This window comes from Melanostigma gelatinosum, assembly GCF_949748355.1.
Source record: "Melanostigma gelatinosum genome assembly, chromosome: 23".
Taxonomy (NCBI): Eukaryota; Metazoa; Chordata; class Actinopteri; order Perciformes; family Zoarcidae; genus Melanostigma; species Melanostigma gelatinosum.
The window spans coordinates 4,820,686-4,839,811 of NC_136656.1; the positions used below are offsets into that span (position 1 = coordinate 4,820,686).

General features: G+C 45.4%; 2 protein-coding genes across 2 annotated transcripts; one reads left to right on the plus strand and one right to left on the minus strand.

Moving 5' to 3' along the window:
* Positions 1 to 622: 622 nt before the first annotated feature.
* f13a1b (coagulation factor XIII, A1 polypeptide b) lies at positions 623 to 9,343 on the minus strand. Its single transcript, XM_079295306.1, has 16 exons — positions 9,249 to 9,343; positions 9,058 to 9,147; positions 6,620 to 6,843; positions 5,673 to 5,861; positions 5,269 to 5,517; positions 5,071 to 5,189; positions 4,902 to 5,009; positions 4,409 to 4,583; positions 4,010 to 4,148; positions 3,480 to 3,583; positions 3,250 to 3,338; positions 2,995 to 3,148; positions 2,440 to 2,715; positions 2,204 to 2,364; positions 1,901 to 2,037; positions 623 to 1,461 (listed from the first exon to the last, which is right to left on the minus strand). The coding sequence occupies exons 3-16, from the start codon at positions 6,804 to 6,806 to the stop codon at positions 1,320 to 1,322; spliced, it is 2,229 nt and encodes a 742-aa protein (XP_079151432.1). The 5' UTR covers positions 6,807 to 6,843; positions 9,058 to 9,147; positions 9,249 to 9,343; the 3' UTR covers positions 623 to 1,319.
* Positions 9,344 to 11,744: 2,401 nt separating this feature from the next.
* On the plus strand, positions 11,745 to 18,785 carry LOC306796796 (uncharacterized protein; the record flags this gene model as incomplete). Its single annotated transcript, XM_079295864.1, has 3 exons — positions 11,745 to 11,809; positions 12,103 to 12,927; positions 13,522 to 18,785. Exons 1-3 carry the CDS (start codon positions 11,761 to 11,763, stop codon positions 18,783 to 18,785), a joined length of 6,138 nt encoding a protein of 2,045 aa, XP_079151990.1. The 5' UTR covers positions 11,745 to 11,760.
* Positions 18,786 to 19,126: the final 341 nt, after the last annotated feature.

Sequence of the window (19,126 nt, forward strand, 5' to 3'; positions counted from 1 at the left end):
TCCCAGTTAATGTTTGTGGCGCGAGTCGTGACCGGCGTCTGCACTCTGGGTCACAGCAGCATGAGGTTTCCTCCCGCTCGCAGTGACCAGCAGTCCAGCGACCGCTACGACAGTGTGGTGGACAACACAGCCAACCCCAGCATGTATGTAGTGTTCCATGATAACCAAGCGTACCCAGACTACCTCATCACCTTCAAGTGAGGGAAAAGTGATGAATCTTACACTGTGCAAGTTAGAGAAGTGTCCGCAGAATGAAGTAAAAGATAAGCTTTGATATTTAGATATGTTTGTGTATGTTTAATTAAAGTTATGGTTTCACAGAGTATGTTTGAGGGTTAGTATGTATCCAGGAACGAGGATGTTTCACTTTTGCACTTTTGTTTTCTATGTTACTAAATGTACTATTGCTGGCTTTGGAGACAGTTTTGAATTTGTTTTTTGGAATCATTGCTTTAGTGATAAGATTGATATAGTTCAGAGTCATTGATTGTATAATACTCTTTAATTGTATAATTGTAGCCTTTGCTGCTCATGAAGTTAAGATGGAATGATGCTAACCAAGTATGAGCACTGACTCACATAGACACACATCTGGGGAATATATTGTCACAAAATTATGCAGTTATTAATATTTTATTTGGTTGATATTTGCATATGTTCTTGTACAAAGAAAAATGGGAAGAAACAGAATTTATAGCTTGATATTAAAAAGGCGGAAAGAGCAGAAACTTTAATCAATGGAAGATGGATCATTTATTATTGTCAGAAATCTCTGTTTACCACTTCACTCTAGAGTAAAATATGGAAGGTCTTTATTGTCCTTATCAGGAGTATTGAATGATTAAATGAGGGAGTGACGTCAAACACAGCTGTACTCAGTGTACTGGTGTATTTTTGAGTTAAAATTAATAAACTAAAAAGAAAGAAAGTAGTAATCATCAATGTACTTTTTTCCACCACAAATAAAGAGAATATCAATTCAGCTTTTGGATCGATTCTTTGCAGTATTTGGCGGCATCTAACAACTGGAACTTCTCTTGTGATTATACACAAAAGAAAATATGCCAATAGAGCCCCCTAAATGCCACACACTGTTCCTTTAACTGCCAAAATAGTCAATATGATTGCACTTTAAAAAAAAAAAAAATCTGTATTTTGTAGATCAAAGATCTTTTTTCTTATGACGAAAACTTCTTCACATTCTTATCATAAATGCTAAAGCGACACCTGTTAAGCTGTTGTAAACCTACCGTTGCGTAACTATGTTATAGGTTTATATCTTTTTAGTGAGTCGAACGTTGTCCGGCGTCAGCGATCCTTCAGGGCTCGATGGTGACGGACGCCGTGCCGTAGACCTGCCTGAGAGCAGGACAGTCCAGAGAAGCGATCAGCCTGCTGCTGCCGGCCCTTTGCGGGATGAAAAACTCGCTCCAGGTCAGAGAGGAGCCTCCTGTGATCAGACTGAAACCAGCAGAGTTAAGAGTTGGAGGCCACATGGACGGCGCAGGTTTTTGGTGTCATATCATAGATAGTCAAGACGTCAAAACTACTGTGTAAAGATGCAGTAAGACTTTATTATAAGGGTACAAAAACATGGCTGATTTCTTTGGTCTTGTGAACACAACATTGACTTATCATCAATTAATGAAAGGTTAGTTGCTTCATACAGTAATTTAAATTATGGATTGTAAGAATCTCTGCAGCCTATCATGTAAAATGTTGCGCTACAGAACCCACGCATAGATTTGAGCAGATGAATGAAGGCTGTGACGTTAAAAAAATAAATGGAGCTTTCATGTGAAAATGTGAGTGATTTTCCCTTCAGCTGCAGCTCTGTGTGGCTAACACATTAAATGAGTTTTTACTAAGATTACGCCTGATTCTTCTGGGCTGAACTCACCTGTAATACTTGGACATGGGCAGCATGATCCCGGGTCCCTCCATACGAATGTAGACGCCCTCCAGGCTGAAGGTGAAGGGGTTCGTAAACTCCACAGTCGCCGTCATCTCTTCGTTCACTTTACCGCCGTCGGACACCTTAAGAAAAAACCAAAACTTTACAAATCCATTTGCAAAAAAGGTTTTAAAGCGGAAAGAAAGTAGAAACTTGGAGAAAGAAACTTTTTGCGTGATATATAATGCAGGATGCCAACGAATTGGGATTTGTTTTTTTTAACGTGTCGACAGAATAAAAGCAACAGACCGTGACGGTGAGTTTGGGATTGTGCAGGGTGACGACTTTCATGGCCGTGACGATCTGGCCGGTCTCCTTGACCTTCCCAGTGGCGATGAAGTGGAGGTTGGCCTGTTCCACGAGACTCTGCATGTATTTCTTTGACTCGACCGTCACCGACTCCTTCACACCTGGAGAACACAAAGACACAACTCTGCTCTCTCTGCATTGACCTAAATAAAGAAATGAATAAACGCTTTTCTCACTTTTGTTGGGTTCAATGGTCACGGTGGGATTCCTGAACAGGAACTCGAATCTGGTGACTCCGGTGTAATACACCACGCTGCCGCTGATGTAGGCGTCCACGGTGCGGCTCTGGTCGCTGCTGTTTATGAACTCCAGGCTCAGCTCGAAGTCGTCGCCCACGCTGACCTCCAGGGTGGGCAGGACCAGGTCCACGTCAGCCACGGGAAGGTCGGACTTCTCTCGTTGACAGCCGTACTCCTCCGCTTTCTCCAGGACGGTCCGCTCCTCTGTGCTGCCTAGAGTGGAGGATTGAAACACATTTGTTTGTTTGCACATTTCTTTAACTTAAAAGGATATCAATGTATTTATCAACAGGTTTTGCCTTCTGGATATCTGAAAAAAGTCGGCCTGTTTGGAGATCCCTCTCGCAGGACGGACAGAAGTGCAATAGATGTCATGTGTACAGAATGAACATAACACAATTACAACATATTTAATCCATTTGACAGATATGATACATATGAGCTGCAGCAGAGAAAAACACTCAAAACACCGATTTGTCTCTCGATTCTGACCTTCGGGAAACTTGTATTGGTCGGTGATGTCGCGACGGGTCATGCCTCCTGGAGTCTTGGTCAAAACCGTGCGGCCTATATGAGTCCGGTTCACCTTGACGGGCTCCATGGCCCCGTCTTTACTGCGGCTGTAAAACACCACGTCGCTGTTGACCTGTCGGGAGACACACAGAAACACTGGCTCTCAGCAACTACAGACACAATAAGAAACTTTTCAAGAGAATCCCACTGGAACAATGTCATGAAAAGACTCACCTCTGCAAACACAAAGGCAGCATCAAATGGGAAGCATATCTGCCCATGTTTTATGGCCTGGACTGATGCAGGGCCACATCTGTACATGCCTTTATGGATAACGGAGAATAAGATTAATAATCTGTGATTTCTGGGAATAATTGTTAATACAACTCTTAATAACTCATAACCTGTTTGTATAAAGCCAGCAATTATTTTATACCATTATTATTATTATTACTACTACTTACCATCGCTGGTCTCCTGTGGTGTTGCATCCACAACCTGCCAGCCTCCAAAGCTAGTCGGGAGGTCTGGTCTGGACATGTAGCACTCATTCCAGCAGTGATAGTTCCTGATAAAAACATTATTTCAAATATCATTATAAACATTCGTATTAAACAAGTCCTGTTTTGTTGTGATCTAAACTTGTGTGTTGCTATTGGAGGCCTTTAAATAGAAAGGAAAACAGAAAAAAAGCTCGAGATATCTTGAGGTTTGGCTCTGTGGATGGCCCTAAGAGTGGAGTGCTCAGCATGTAAAGGGTTCATCTTCTGAGGAGCATGAACATGCTGAAAAAAAATCCCATAGCAAACTGGTGATTGTTTTTTATATTCCCTTTAAGCACATGGAAATGTTGGCCTGATGCTGACGTTAAAGAAAAAGTCAGGGAGTCACCAAAACCAGTAGGATTCATCCTCTGGGGACCATGAATATTCATGAATCTAAGTCTCACCACAATATCTCTGCATTATGGCGAGCTGCATAGAAGATGTTTTACCAGACAGAGTCTTTGGTGCGGTTGCGGTCAACCCTGCCGTTGTCATCCAGGATGATGTCGGTCCTCAGGTTTCCATCGTTGTCGTGAGCGGAGAAGAAGTTGGTGACGACCCGCGATGGGATTCCCAGACAGCGCAGGACTGGAGGCAAAACATTTAACAAGCAAAGACAGAAATCAAGGAGCGAATAAACTAAAACAGAAGTCATGATTAGAGTACACCTGGGGCGGCTGTGGCTCAGTGCAAATCATTTGCAAAGCACTTTGAATTGTTTTGTTTGAAAGGTGCTGTATGAATACAACTTGATTGATTGATGAAGCCAGACACTGAGCCCCGATTGGATTGGAGAGGATAAATAAATATATTTTCTTCTGCTACTTGTATCCCAGTAAAGAGCTCACAGGTGTTGAAGACGGCGGCGTAGACCCAGCACTGAGCGTAGCAGACGGGCATCTTGCTGCTGGCGTAGGTGAGCAGGATGTCCGTGCTGCCGGTCCAGGAAGTGGGCGCCACCCCGTAGGTGTAGTCGCCGCTCCAGTTCCCCACCAGCACGCCCTCGTCGTCACGAGAGTTCAGCTGAGTGCGACAGCGAGCAGATTTTAGACATTTGTTATCATTTTGAAATGCTGGGATAGTCTGAATAGGCTATTCTGCTAACGTCCAGCAGATAAAGAATGACTATATAATGAGAGAAAACATTGAGGTAACAGCGTGTCATATTTCAAGCTGGTGTCAACACTTAAGCGCAGGATATTATTCACTCTATCAGCAATATTGTGTGTTTTACTGCACAGTAATGTTCTGTGTGTATTGATGCATCATTTAACTGCATATCTTATGCATCTGTAAACCAGTTTCCTGTGTTTTAGTGGATGCCCATGAATAGTTTCTCACCTGAGCAGAAGCCTTTCTGGTCACCCTGATGGGGTCTCCTCTGTTGGGGATGGGCATGTCAGCCCGGTCCATGATGTACAGACAGGCATCCAGGACTCCGTAGTTAAACTAGGACAAAATAATTATGAGATCGAAGTCTTCTTGAAATGTTTTTGTTTTTTTCTTCTACCTGTCCATAGTTCCAGTTTCTCTCAGCGACGTCGTCGTTGGCGCCGTGGTAGATGATCCCCATCTCAGTCATCACACACTCCTGCCTCTCAGTCTCATCATCCAGAAACACAGAATCATCTGAGGAAAAAAAAAGATTTTCATGGACTGGAAAGTGAGACAAAAGCTAATAAAACGTGGTCAAGAAGCCGAAACCGACCCGACGCCCAGGGATTGAAGAGGATGTAGAGGTCTCGGCTGTTGTCCCGTCTGGTCCTGCGGATGCCGAAGGGCGTCATCACAGCGATGTACATGTGGTACTTCCCCACGATGCAGTTTGCCGCGGGGGTGACGCCCATGGTGACCGTGTTGTCGGCGGTGGCTGTGATGCGGCCTGCCCAGGAGCTTTGACGCTCCTTGGTGGTGAAGACAGGCATATAGGTGCCCTTGCTGTACTGAGGGCTGGAGCCTGAAAGAACAGGGACACTTATGCAAATTACAAGACGTCAACATGCGAGAATGTGAACCGGACGGACCACAAGATCCAGAATTAAAGGAGTTTATAAATGCTGGGTGTACGATATCACTTTTAAAAGCATCATAATTACAGTATGCTCAGCTCACCGATGACAAACTCCGCAGCGAACTTGTCTGAAGCGGGTTTGTAGGGACGGTTGAACTCGATCTTGACCTGGAACTCTTGTCCTCGACGCACGATGAGAGTGTCAGAGTTGAACAACATGGTGTGGTGCTGCATCTTGTTGCTCTCATCCGGCCTCCTCATCATGTCCACGCCCATAATGTCCACATACTCTGAATGGACACAGAGAGGAAGAGAAAGACGGAGACAGAAAACATGTAGATGGAAATCATTGTTTTCTAGCCAAGCGGTAGATTGAGACTTTTTGTTAAATCCTATCTTCCTCTGCTCTCGAAGTGTGTCAGCAGTTGTGAGTTTCATCAGTATACCACAGTGATGTGTATGTGAGTCATCCCTACTTATTCGTGATTGTTTGCAGTCATATCACAAAATTCCAGTCACTGCATTCATAAACTCCTGTCACATCTGGATATCTCTCACTGAGCAGCTTTCTCACAGTAACACCGGGTGGGGAGTAGTGACAAGCTGCAGGAAGTGAGAAGAATTTATCCTATTTGGACATCATTCGTGTGTCAATCATGTGCAAAAACTACAGGAAACTGTGTCAATGTCGGGAAAAAGACTATCTTTTTCAACCAAGAGGTGACATCTGTCTTCTGCCCTTAAAAGGAGAAGACTTAGTATGCGAGACACCCCAGGCAACAAAAAAAAAAAGATCATTTATGGTAAATTTTGAGATATTTGGCTTTTTTGCGTCTTTTTTCAGTCTAGTGGAAATAAAATAAGAATACAAATTCTTCATACTTAAACATACAATTTCACAACACTTGTAATACAAAAACTGTCTGTCTTAATATATGTAATCAACTGGGATTCCATTGTGATATCTATTGGTTCATGGTTTCAAACTAGAACTTGCATATTCACTTTAATGACTCCACTCGTGACGTTTTGCAGGGCTCTTCCTCACCAGTCATGGGTGGAAATCCTCTCGGGCCCGGCAGACCAAAGGGCTCAAACTCCGGTATGTCCGTTGACTCGGAGTTTGAGCTGGAGAGGGGAACTGCACTGCGGCCGCGGTTCGTCATCTTGGGAGGGGGTCCGCTGGGAGCAGGGGGGGCGAGAGTGGAGATCGGGGCGCCACCTTGATCAGACATGACGGCGATAGTTCAGGGTGGAGGATCCGTCGCAGGACTGGAAGAGGAGAGCGGATGGAAAACACACATTTTTTTACTCTTATGCCACTAGTTAGTGTCTTCAGAGTTTTTTAAGGCCACCGTGCTCCGTTTGTCTCGCATGGTCGGAGAACTGTTGTAAAACCCGTCTGCTTTGCATCTGTGGAAGAACTGGAAACACGCCTGACCTTTTATTCAACACGGACATATTTAAATATTGGAAAGGCCGTTAAAGCAAAGTGCACGAAACTATCAAAGCTTGTGAATAATGAAATAACAGTGTGGAAAACTTCTACATCACATGTGGTTTCTGTGTGTGTGTTTGTGGGTTGGGTGGAGGGGAGTTTACGGTCACTCCTCTTCCTGTGAGAAAAAAAGGATATTTAAGAATTGACCTTGAAAATTGTCAACATTATTTGACATAAAAGACCAAACAATTCATCACTTAGTTGAGAAACACAATATGAATGATTTGCATGTAAACAATAGTTTACATGCGCAGAAAATGTAGCACATATGATTATTATTATTATTATTATTATTATTATATGTGTGTGCCTAAAGGCATCATTACAACCCCTCCCCATTTATTATTATTTGCTTTATGTCTTCTTATTTCTTATTTGATATTTGTTTGTTTTTTTAAATTTAATTTGCCACGTTTATTTATTTTTATAATGTTTTGCTCGATAATTAACATAATTGTTAAGTGCGGCCCAAGAAGTGTGAATGTGATATTGATCAAAAACACAAACGTTGCTGTTGACTTACATCTACAGTAGAAGTGATAATAGGTAAAAAAGAAGACTGTTAAAGTTCAAACAAGTTATTTCTAAAACCAAAGAAATCATATTAAGTTGAAAACAATCAACAAACTGACGACTATAAAACTTTAGTGTGAACACAGCAAACTGATGTCAACAAAGAACCGTCAGTTTACTCAGAATGACTCAATAAATCCACAAAACAAGAAACAGAACGAAAATGACATCAACCCTTCAAGTTACTGCCATGACGATTATGTAAGCATGATGTAAGCATTAAATACACAACAGCTGTTTTCGTAAGGTGCGAGCAGAAAGTGCATGAGTCATCATTTAACACAGAGAAAGCTCTGTTTTCACCTCAAGCACCGGTGGCACAGAGAGACATGCTTACCTTCTGCTTACCATCTTTTGTCAGCTCTGGTTACTTTTCAGATTCATTTCCATAAAAACACATGAGCTTATTGTAAAATGTAGCATATTTGACACATTGTCACATTTCAGGTGTTTATGAGGTAGTTTAAACTCGCTCCACCGCCGGCCAGCTGTGGAAAAAGTCAAATGTGACTTGTAAATTGATTCATCAGTGTCTACAATACAATAATATTAGTCACAGGGGCCATGCCTCTCCAGCACAAGTACTTTTACTTCTGTAAAGTACTTCTTTCACCACTGTTACATCACATATAAAGTCCAAGGTTTAGCAATTGCTGATTTCAGAGAACCAAGTCCGAGATAACCGACAAGATTCACCTTCAATAAAGTCAAGCGGATTTAGTGTGAGCATTGGTGGAAGAAATACTCCGGTAATTAAATGAAATAACATCACTTTACCAGTTCTGGGACACGTTTCATATACATGCACACACATGTTTTTAACACAACGTGGCAAATGCTGACACGAGAGGAACATCCACACGTTGACCAGCAGGACTGAGCCTCTTTGTGCTCACCATTAAACTCTCTGCCGTACTTTCCCCGGCAAAAGAGTTGATGAACCAGGTTTTACATGCATCATAAACTTTTTGGACACAAACCCTTTTGTTCTATTGTTGGTGTTACCACTACAGTCACTATAATATTCAGGTAAAAGCCTCTTGACTGTTAAGTCCACTGTCACCACTGCTAGTATTCAGGTAGTAACATCTGGATTGTTAGGAGCTAAAGCAGCCATTACATTCAATTTAAATGACAGAAACGTGCATCAATGTTAAAAAAATCCCAATAATGCACAAGAGGCTTTGTTTGAGTTTGCGCAACAACAAACGCGGAATGTTTCAAATGACTTTCACATGTGGCATCACTTATTTGCATCTTCACATCTGGACGGTATAAACAAAACAAAATGACCGAGCTGCTGAGGAATTCTTTGGTGCGATTAAATTGTTGCACCCCAGTGAAGTTCTTAACAAATGCAAACTTTGTGTCTGTAAAGTAAGGTGTTACGTACAGGTACAGAGTGGACTCACCTCAGATGAAGTTGGAGAGAGAAGCTGCTGTTGGTTGGCGTCGGTCTGCTGCTGCTCCGTCTTGGGAAACTTCTGCTTTTATACCCTACCCTAAAGGAAGAGCCATCCATGAGAGACTGTGTGTGTGTGTGTGTGTGTGTGTGTGTGTGTGTGTGTGTGTGTGTGTGTGTGTGTGTGTGTGTGTGCAAGACCTCTGTTGGTGCTGTTGAGGGTGTAACCGTCAGTCCAACTTCGGAGCAGGATGTGGAATCTACCATCTCTGTACAAACCACAGCTGGGTGAAGCTCAGACACTTTGACGTTTCAGCTCTGCCGCCTTCTGATTGGTCAGCGTTTGTCATGCATGCAGGTTTAATGCGACGACAACTATCTTCATCATATTACTGATGATACAGAGGACACACATCTTCATTTTGTTTGTTTGTTGCATTTTCATTCGCCATGCCAGCGGTACTGCATTGATTACCAAGACATTTTGCACAGTCGTGGTCCCCAGAGGAAGAATTGCAATAACTGAACATTCATTCCTACTTTACAAGAGTCTTCCATGACTTTTACTGAAGGTTGAGAAGCTGAAGAAAGAAAAATGGACTCTTACCTGGTAGAAGGTGTGTAATGTCTTTATTTAGTGTTGCTAATAATTCATGTTTATCTCTTTGTATGGTTGTGGGTTCACAAGAAACGCTCTGACAGCTCTATTTTAAAATTGTTCATCTTTCTCATTTCAGGGTTTGATTGAAATATTATTTTAATTCTGTCCCTCTTGTTTCGAGCCCCCAGCGTGTGGTCGGTGTGCTGGGAGTCCACTCTGTTTGTGGTGGCATATTTACAGATGTGATGCTTTTATCTGGGGTGTTGGTTTTCGTTACACAGGTAGGACACTCCCACTGCTCCACCATTTTACTGTTACTACGGCTATTACTGCTGCGGGTACTAACCCGCATATTGCTGTTACACTACCGACCTCCTCTCACTGCTGCTGCTACTTCACTGTTGTACTTCCTCTGATACTACTACTTTACTTCTAAGAACGTGTTCTGCTTTTACTCTAGCATGTACAGTTTTCTTCTACACACAGACACGTGTGTTGAAGTGTATTAAAGAGAAATGAGCCAGCACATTGCGTGCGCACAAGACGTCCTTTTCAGTCGTTCATTTAATCGTCTGCTGCTACCATGAGAAAGTACTACTCAAAACATTAGCATGGAATGAAGTTTAATTTCGATCTCAAGCACAAAAGATGCAAGCTTCTAATGTCGTGAAATGATTGGATGCACAAGCTTTACTTTAAAACTGATTCAAAGTCAGCGACAGATGTGGAAGCACAGCTAAAAAACACCCACGGAATAAAATGACAGAGGAAACACTGTACTGTGTGTTTCCCATTTCCACCACTTAGCTTCTTGATTGACCAGTGAATTCCAGGGGCAAACTAATCAGCAAATACCAATGCAAACGAGAACCACTGTGAGCTTCAGTGTTGCTGGTGGAATTTTTTGGGGCTGTTTTTTTATTCATGATATGGAGTCTTTTAGAGCTCATGGCTCATATTTGGAGGGAAGTGCTGCCTCTGCTGCAGGGAGTCCAATAAAAAGTAATTCATTTGACATTCACAAAAGGCAGCACACGTGTGCAAAGACATCAGTCATGGTAATATTCACCCGACACTTTACAGACCTCAAAACAGCTCTACTGGGGTTAATGGCGCCAAATCAATACGGCTGATTCAGTCCTTTCCATGAAGCAGGGTTTGTTTTTATTAACCCGGACCGGTGCTGCTGAGGGAAAGGGTGAATCATAAAGGACGTGATCTAATGTGCTGTTGTGTGTTTTCATGGGACTGGCCATGAGAACATGTTGCACCATGTGTGCAGCCAGGGAACACCACACAGCCAAGCTGCAGTGACAGCAGGCAGACGGGATGAAAGGGCATTTTATATGAATTTATGATGGTTTACAACAGTAGACGTTTGATTGAACGCTCCAGAACAATTGCTAAATGGAGCTTGTGGTGACAGCTCCCGTTTCCAAGGTCAAGAATAGACTTTTAAAAGAATAATATTTGTAAAGTGTTGCTGTTACTTTCAGACATTTTGATCCCGAAGTTAGTTCTGCGTGTTGAAACTAAAGATTTGGTGAAAACGATCTTTCACAAATATCATAATTTGCACTTTGTATGAACTAACTTGTCCGCGGTCTGCTCACTCTTGTCCATTGCATACATTTGACAGCCTAACTGGAGGCAGAGTGCGCTCCGGCTCACTCTGCAGGGTAAAGGAAACAGAAGTGCCACACATTTACCGCAGGGCAGCGGCTCGCAGTAATGAGCTCTGCAGCTCTCGTGACGAAGCCTGCACGTGTGCCTCAGCGTGCATACGCATGTTCTCCACGTGCAAACATGGATTCATCTTCGCAACTGTGCGCAACATGCACCTGTGCATTGGTGCGTGTCATGCGAGCATGTGCACTTCAACGTGTCAGAGAAGCCGTCGTTTGACTTCCTGTCGTCTTGAATGAGAGGGCGTTACAAAACCGCAGGTTGTTCACGTGACGCGACACGTCTTCCAGTTGCTGAGCTCAGTCGGTGTGGCGTTTCATTTCACTACGAGGGTGTTCCTGTTTTCTGTCACAATGACGGTGACTAAAGCCTTCCTGTAAAAAGAGGAAGAGGAAGGACAAGAGGAAGAACGCAAACGTAGTGGTGATGGAGACGACAGATGAGAACTGTGGTCCAGTCATCGTCACGAATGGTGGTGAGTTTATCGTAGAGCTCTTACACTCTTTGTCTGCTTCAGTATTATTACATTAAAATAAGCTTGTATCGAGGCACCTTAGTGTGTGAAGTGAATAATACAAATATATACTTTCTGACAGCAAATGCAGTTTAATGTTGAGGTATTTTATGATAATTGAATGAGTAAGTACACAATCTAATTATGGTCATTGAAGTAAAACAATAAAAATATGGTTTAAAGTGCCGTTTTAAGTGTAAAGCAGAGACGAGATGACTGATTACTGTCACACTTCTGTGCTTTGTGTCATTCAGTTTATCCGGTACGGTGCACAGAGGAAGTACTTCTGCCTTTCATCACAGATGAGAGTCAGCAGGCGGCCATGGACTCACGGCTCCCTCCCGACTCGCACGGCGGCCCCTCGGCTCTCCCGGAGCTCAGGCTGGTCCTCCTGGGCAGGAAAGGAGCAGGGAAGAGCGCGGCAGGCAACACCATCCTGGGGGCGGCGGGAGGCTTCGAGAGCGGGAAGCCCACGGAGGAGTGCGTGAAACGGCGAGCCGACGTGGCAGGGAGGAGAGTCACGGTGGTGGACACGCCAGGTTGGGAGTGGTACTACCCGCTCAACAGCACCCCGAACTGGGTGAGGAGAGAGACTTTACGGAGCGTGTCGCTTTGCCCTTCCGGACCCCACGCCGTGCTCCTGGTGGTGCGATCCTGCGCCTCGGTAACGGAGGACTACATCAGCGAGATCGAGGAGCACCTGGAGCCGCTGGGAAAAGGAGTCTGGGAGCACACCATGCTGCTGTTCACCAGGGGGGACGAGCTGGGCCTGGTGTCCATGGAGCAGCGCATCTTGACGAGCGGCCCGGGACTCCAGAGACTCCTCCAGAAGTGCGGGAACAGATACCATGTCGTGAATAACTGGAGCAAAGGAGATGGGACGCAGGTCAGAGAGCTGATGAGGAAGCTGGAGGAGATGGTGGAGGGCAAGAAGGATGGAAGCGGTCATTTGGAGATGGAGAACACGGTGCTGGTGGGTCTGGAAGCAGACGGGAAGAGGAGAGCGAGGGAGAGGAGGAAGAAACAGAGGCAGATGGAGGCGCAGATGCAGAGAGGGACCATCAAAGCTGCCCTAACGAGTGAGTTCAGTCTTTGTAAAAGTCCTCTCAAATACACAAAACCATATCACAATCAGACAGTGAAAACCTGCTGAATGTATTCTTATTGGAAAATATGAATCAATGCTTGAAGCTGCACTAATACGTCGTTTTATATGTGGATCAGTGGATCAGATGACTGGGTGTGAAATGTGTCAATCTTAATGTCAAACCGACAAATAATTACCGTCTGACTCTCAGCACTATGAAGTGTTTTAAGGTGTTACGATTCATAGTTTGGGTTTTTCCGGCCAACAACCGCTCAGCGTCATTTCCAGCAGAAGCAGTCAGCTGTTTTCAGGACCAAAAAAACGCTGATAAACCCAATGTACATATGTGAATATTGGACCAGAATTCATTAGTTTGCAATGAATATTGAGTCTGAAAGTAATGTGTAGGTAACTTGTTTGCTTACAAATTAGCAAATCAAACTTATAAAGCCAACAAGCTCGTAGTGTCTGTTGGCTTGTTTTCATGTTTTTCTGGCCCCTAGCTGCTTAACTTCTTTCATTTTTAATTAGTATGAGCACACACAAAATATGTTCCATCATTAATCTGTACCTTTCTCCCTTGCAGGCGATGGTCTCCAGGGCTCCGAGTTAGACGCCCACCAGTCGTTCTCCAGGGCTTCCAGACGTCTACCCGAGGTCAGACTGGTTCTCCTGGGCGAGCGCGAGACAGGAAAGAGCTCTGCGGGAAACACCATCCTGGGCGCAATGGTCTTCTTCCAGGCCGGGGCGGTGACGGAGGAGTGCGTCCGTCAGCAAGCGGAAGTGGGCATGCGGCTGGTGACGGTGGTGGACACTCCGGGCTGGGAGGGAGGCGTAGCGGGTGCCACACCCGAGAGGGTGAAGAGGGAGATCGTCAGCAGCGTGGCCTTGTGTCCTCCGGGGCCCCACGCGCTCCTGCTGACCCTGAGGGTGGACACACTGGTGCAGGCCACGCACGTGAGGGAACATCTGGAGCTCCTCGGCGATGGTGTGTGGAGACACACGATACTGCTGTTCACGCACGGGGATCAGCTTCGAGAGGGGGTGGACATCGAGCAGCACGTCCAGGGCGGGGGCAGGGACCTCCAGTGGCTGCTGGACAAGTGCCGGGGCCGGTACCACGTCATAAGCAGCGCAGACGGAGGAGGAAGAGGAAACGGAGGCTCCAGCGAGGTGACGGAGCTCCTGCAGAAGGTGGAAAAGACGGCAGCGATGAACAGGTGCGAGGCTTTCTCCGGCCTGGTGCAGGAGGTCAGGGATCTGAGCCGGCACAGGAACGAGAAGTTCAACCAGCGCCTGAAGGACATGGGAGAGAAAATGTTTCGTCAGGAGGACGAGTTGAAGAATATGCGAGAGAGGGAGATGAAAAGGATCAGGTGGTTTTTTGAGAGGAAGAAGAAGGTGAAGTCACCCGGGAAGGCCGACGTTCAAAGGGAAGAGGAGGAGGAAGAGGACAGGAGGATGGGCGAAAGGAAGAGTGATATTGGGGAGCTGGAGGAGAGGATGCGATGGCTGACAGAGGATAAGGAGAGAGAAATTCAGGATCTGAGCACAGAAAATGAGAGAATCGGCGCGGCGCTAAACCAGAGTCGAGGAGAAAGGCACAAGGCGACGCTCAACCTGGAGCTAAAGGAGAGAGAGATCGAGGAACTGACGGAAAGAATTGACGAGCAGCAACTGAAGCTGCTGGACCTTGAACGTGCCGTTGTAGAACATGAACATGAGAGAAAACAGAGGGAAGACACCGTTAAAGCGAGGAAACAAGAGTGGATGAGTGAGGTTCAGAAACTGGAAGAAAACACAGAGTTGCAGAAAAAAGAGAAAGCCGAGTGGATGGAAAAAGTTGCTTCTTTAAAAGCAGAAATGGACGAGACGAAAAGACGCCACGATGACGTCGAGATAAAAGAACAAGAAAAAAACAGGAAGATGGCAGAGATGGAAATAAAACTACTTGAAAAAGACAAAGAGCGAGAAGAAATGAGAGAGAAGGCATCAGAGGAAAAGCAGATATCGCTCGACAACGCAAAACAATATGAGAAAGATATGCAGAGGAAAGTTGAAGAAATAAAATTACAACATGATGAAGAGACGGAGAGAAAAATGCGCGAGACAGAGACGGAAATAAAAGGCCTAAAAGTGCAACATCAGGAAGAGATGGCCAGAAGAATCTGTGAAATAGAAACAATGAAAGTTCAACATCAAGAAGAACTTGATCAGAGGTTGAAAGACAATAAAGAAGATGTAGAAAGAGTCAAACAACAGCATCACAATGAAATAAAGGACACACAACAAGAACAACTCAGAGAGATTGCTGAGCTGAAAGAGCAGTTTGAAAAAGAAACGGAGGAACAAATGCAAGTAAAAAAGAGAGAGATAGCAGAGTTAGAGCAAAGGTATCGCGTCCAAACAGAAGGAAATATGCTGGAAAATGAAAAAGAGAAGGAAATGATTCATCTTGATTGCAAAACAGACATGGCAAAGAAGATGCAAGAGAGAGAAAAAGAGATAGAAGTGTTAAAACTGCAGCATCAGGAACAAATGGCAAGAAAAATGAAAGAAATGGAAGAACTAATGGAGACGAGGAGTGCTGTACACCAGGAGGAAATAGATAGAACAGTGAAAGAGAAGGAGGAAGATGTGGAAAGGGCCCAACAACAGTACGGCGATAAAATAAGGGACACGGAGCAAGAAAGACAAAGAGAAATTCAAGAGCTGAAGCAACAGTTTGCAGAAGAAACTGAGAAACAATTGCAGGAAAGACAAAGAGAGATAAGAGAGTTGGAGCAAAAGCACGCAGCCCAAACGGAAGAAAAGGTGCTAGGAAATGAAAAAGAGAAGGAAGTGATGAAAGAATATCACGAGAGATACATTTTGCAAAAAGTGCAGGAGAGAGGCGGACTAATGGAGGATTTAGAACGTCAGCACATGAATGAAATGAGAGAACTAATGCAAGAAAGTGACGAGGAGAAGGAAAGGCTTGTTATGAATCTCAAGAAAGAGATGGAGCACAAACTGGAGGAAAAGGAAAAAGAAACGGAGGAGATGAAACTGAACGTGAGAGGAATGAAGGAAAAGCTGCAACAAAAGGAAGAGAAAGAAATCGATTTCAGGCAAGACGTGGAGCAAAGACTGGAGGAGAGAGAGCGAGAAACAGAAGTGAGAAAAGCACATTCAAAAGAACTTGAGCAACAACTGAAAGATCATTTAAATCACAAGAAACAGGTGGAGCAAAAACTCAAAGAACAAGAACGAGTGATAGAAAAATTGAACCAGCATATAAAGGACATTGACGAAATCCTGCAGAGGAAAGACGAAGAGAGAGGAGAAAGTATTCTGAATCAAAAGAAAGAGGCAGAGCAGCGACTGCAGGACAGAGAGCGAGAGATGGAGGAGACAAAACTCGAGCTTTTAAACGACACAGAGAGCAAACTGAGAGAAAAGGAAACCGAGATTGAAAGTGTCAAACAACAGGCCGACTCCAGGGAGAGAAGATGGAGGGAAGAGCAGGGGAAGAAGGACGAGACGGGAGAAAACGAGTTAAAGCGACTGTTAGAAATCATTGGCAATAAAACAAAAGGAATAGCACGAGCACAATGTCTTCTCGCAGAGAGAGACGGTGAGATCGATGAGGCAAAGAAGACATGTGCAAACTACTTGGAAGAAATTGAAGAGCTGAAAGAGAGCCATAAAAACCAAACCGCCAGTATCATGGAGATACAGCAGCATCACGCAGAGCAGGAGAGGAAAATAGATGCGGAAATTGTGGAAAAACTTCAGGAGAAAGAAGAAGAGCTGAGGCTGAGAGACAGAGAAAACAAGAGAGAGATCATCCAGCTGAGGCTGACAATCGAGCACACGAAGTCCGAGCTGAAGGAGCTCACGGACAAGATGGAGAAGGCGATGACGAGCATGATCCGGGAGTACGAAAGGGAGATCGCCAGAAGGAACGAGAGCGTGGAATCCATCGCGAAGGAGAGGGATCGCGAGACAAGTCGCTCAGAGGAAGCCTCGGAGAAATACGAGGGAAGCCGGCGGAAAGTCGAGGAGCTGCTGGAGCAAAACGAGAAGATGAGAAAGGAGGCGGAACACCTCGAAGTAAAGTGCGAGGAGCTGAAGAGGGAGAGCGAAGAAGAAGTTCGGAAACATCTCAGGGGATGTGAAGAGCAGGCGCAAGGTATTCTTAAAGAGAGAGACGCGGAGGTCGGGGGATTGAAGGAGGACAATAACAAACTGCAAGTAGAGATAGAGAGGATGAAAGAGGGGCAGGGTGAGGCAGAAAGGCAGTTCAATGAAATGAGAGTGCTCACAACGAAGGATGAGGAATTCTTGAAAAGCAAAATAGGAGAAAGGGAGCAGCTTCTGAGCAGAAGAGGAAATGAACTTGATGCAAAAGAGACAGAGCTGGTTGAAAAAGAGGTAACGTTGGAAAGTAAGGAAGAGGAACTTAGCAAATGGGTAGCAAGTCTAGAAAAGCAACAGAAAGAGCAGGAGGACACCGACAAACACGAGCAAGAAGTGAGCATGAGAGCACAACATGTAGAGAAAAAGGAAAGGGAGCTAGAGAGCTTGCTTGGAGCTCTGGAGGGCCGACAGAAAGAGCTGAATTATCACGGGCAAGATCTCCAGGAGAAGGCGGAAGGGCTGAAAGACCACGGGAAGGAGCTGAAAGACAGGGAGCGCTACTTAAGAAATGAAGAGCAGGAGCTGCTCAGCTGGAAGTCAGAGTTGCAGATGCAGAACGAGCGCGTGAACTCCACGACGCAGCAGCTGGATGAGATGGGGAGGGACCTGGCTCTGCTGAAGGAAGAGCTTCACACCAAAGAGAGAAACGTAAAGGTGTCGCTGAGGAAACTGGGCAAGTGGGAACAGGATCTGAAAGAGCGTGAGGAAGGGTTGCACAAAAGAGAGGGGGGGGATTTGGAGAATGGACGGCGTGACGTTGACGACAATGTGGGAGACCACGAGAGGGATCCCTTCGATCAGACGGCTGCGGTTGAGAGCTCAGAGGACGACTTGCCCTTAATGTACCGGGAGGTTAGCGAGAGGAGGGAAAAGGGAAGAGGAAGAGAGTCAGACAGAGGAGACAAGGAAAGGGAGGATCAGAGGATGGAAACAGCATCGTCAGCTGCAGAGAGAAATAACTGTCACCTTGAAACACTAAAGGAGACAGAGACGGCTGAGGGAACGGAAGGGAGGAGAGGAGGCGAGACGAGGAGGCAAAAGGCCAGAGAGGACATTCAAGATTTCACCTTTTTACCAGCAAGTCAGGGTCACAGACGCTCGAACCTTGCTGGGTCGGACTTGAGGGTGGTGGTGTTAGGGGAGTCCTGGTCGTCTCGCTGCCCCGTTGGAGTCACCCTCCTGTGCGGGGAGGCGTCCGAACCGGACGCGTCTACGTTCAGGCCCTGGAGAGGTCAGGTCGCCGGACGCCGACTCGCCGTCGCAGAACCGCTGGGCCTGAGGTGGCGAGACGGACCCGACCCGGCCGACGCGGTGCAGAAGACAAGCGTCCTCGACAGCGTCTCCTGGTGTCGCCCAGGACCACACGTGGTCCTCCTGCTCATGCCGGCCTACATGACCTGCACGCAGAGGTACAGGAGGGCGGTCGAGGAGCACGTGGGCTTGCTCGGGGAAGGCGTTTGGCGGCGCACGCTGGTGCTGTTCACGTGGGGGGAAACGTTAGGGGAGAGCGCCGAGCAGCACATCCTGAGGAACGGGGAGCTGACGGGGCTGGTGGAGCGATGCGGGGGAAGGTACCATGTGCTGCGCAACAAGAGAAGCGACGCTTCGATCGAGGGGTTGTTGGAGAAGATGGAGGATGTGGTGGCTTTGAACAGCGGAGAACTGTGATGACACTGTATGAATGTATCATATAAAGAATAGCGTCTTATCTTGTTAGGTGAATATATTTGAATAAATTAAAAACGTGGTGCAAGAAGTACTCAGATTCTTTATTTACAGTCTGTCAAACTACAAATATCACAAAGAATTTATTTTTATTTTAGGAGTGTATGTTTACGTGTTTTTTATGTGTAATATTCAAGTCAAATGAATGTAGTAGAGTGAAAAGTACAATGATTCCCTCTGAAATGTAGTGGAGTAGAAGTATAAAGCAGCAGAAAATGGAAATACTCCAGCAAAGATGAAGTACTTCAAAATAGTACCTATGTACAGTACATTAGAATAACTGA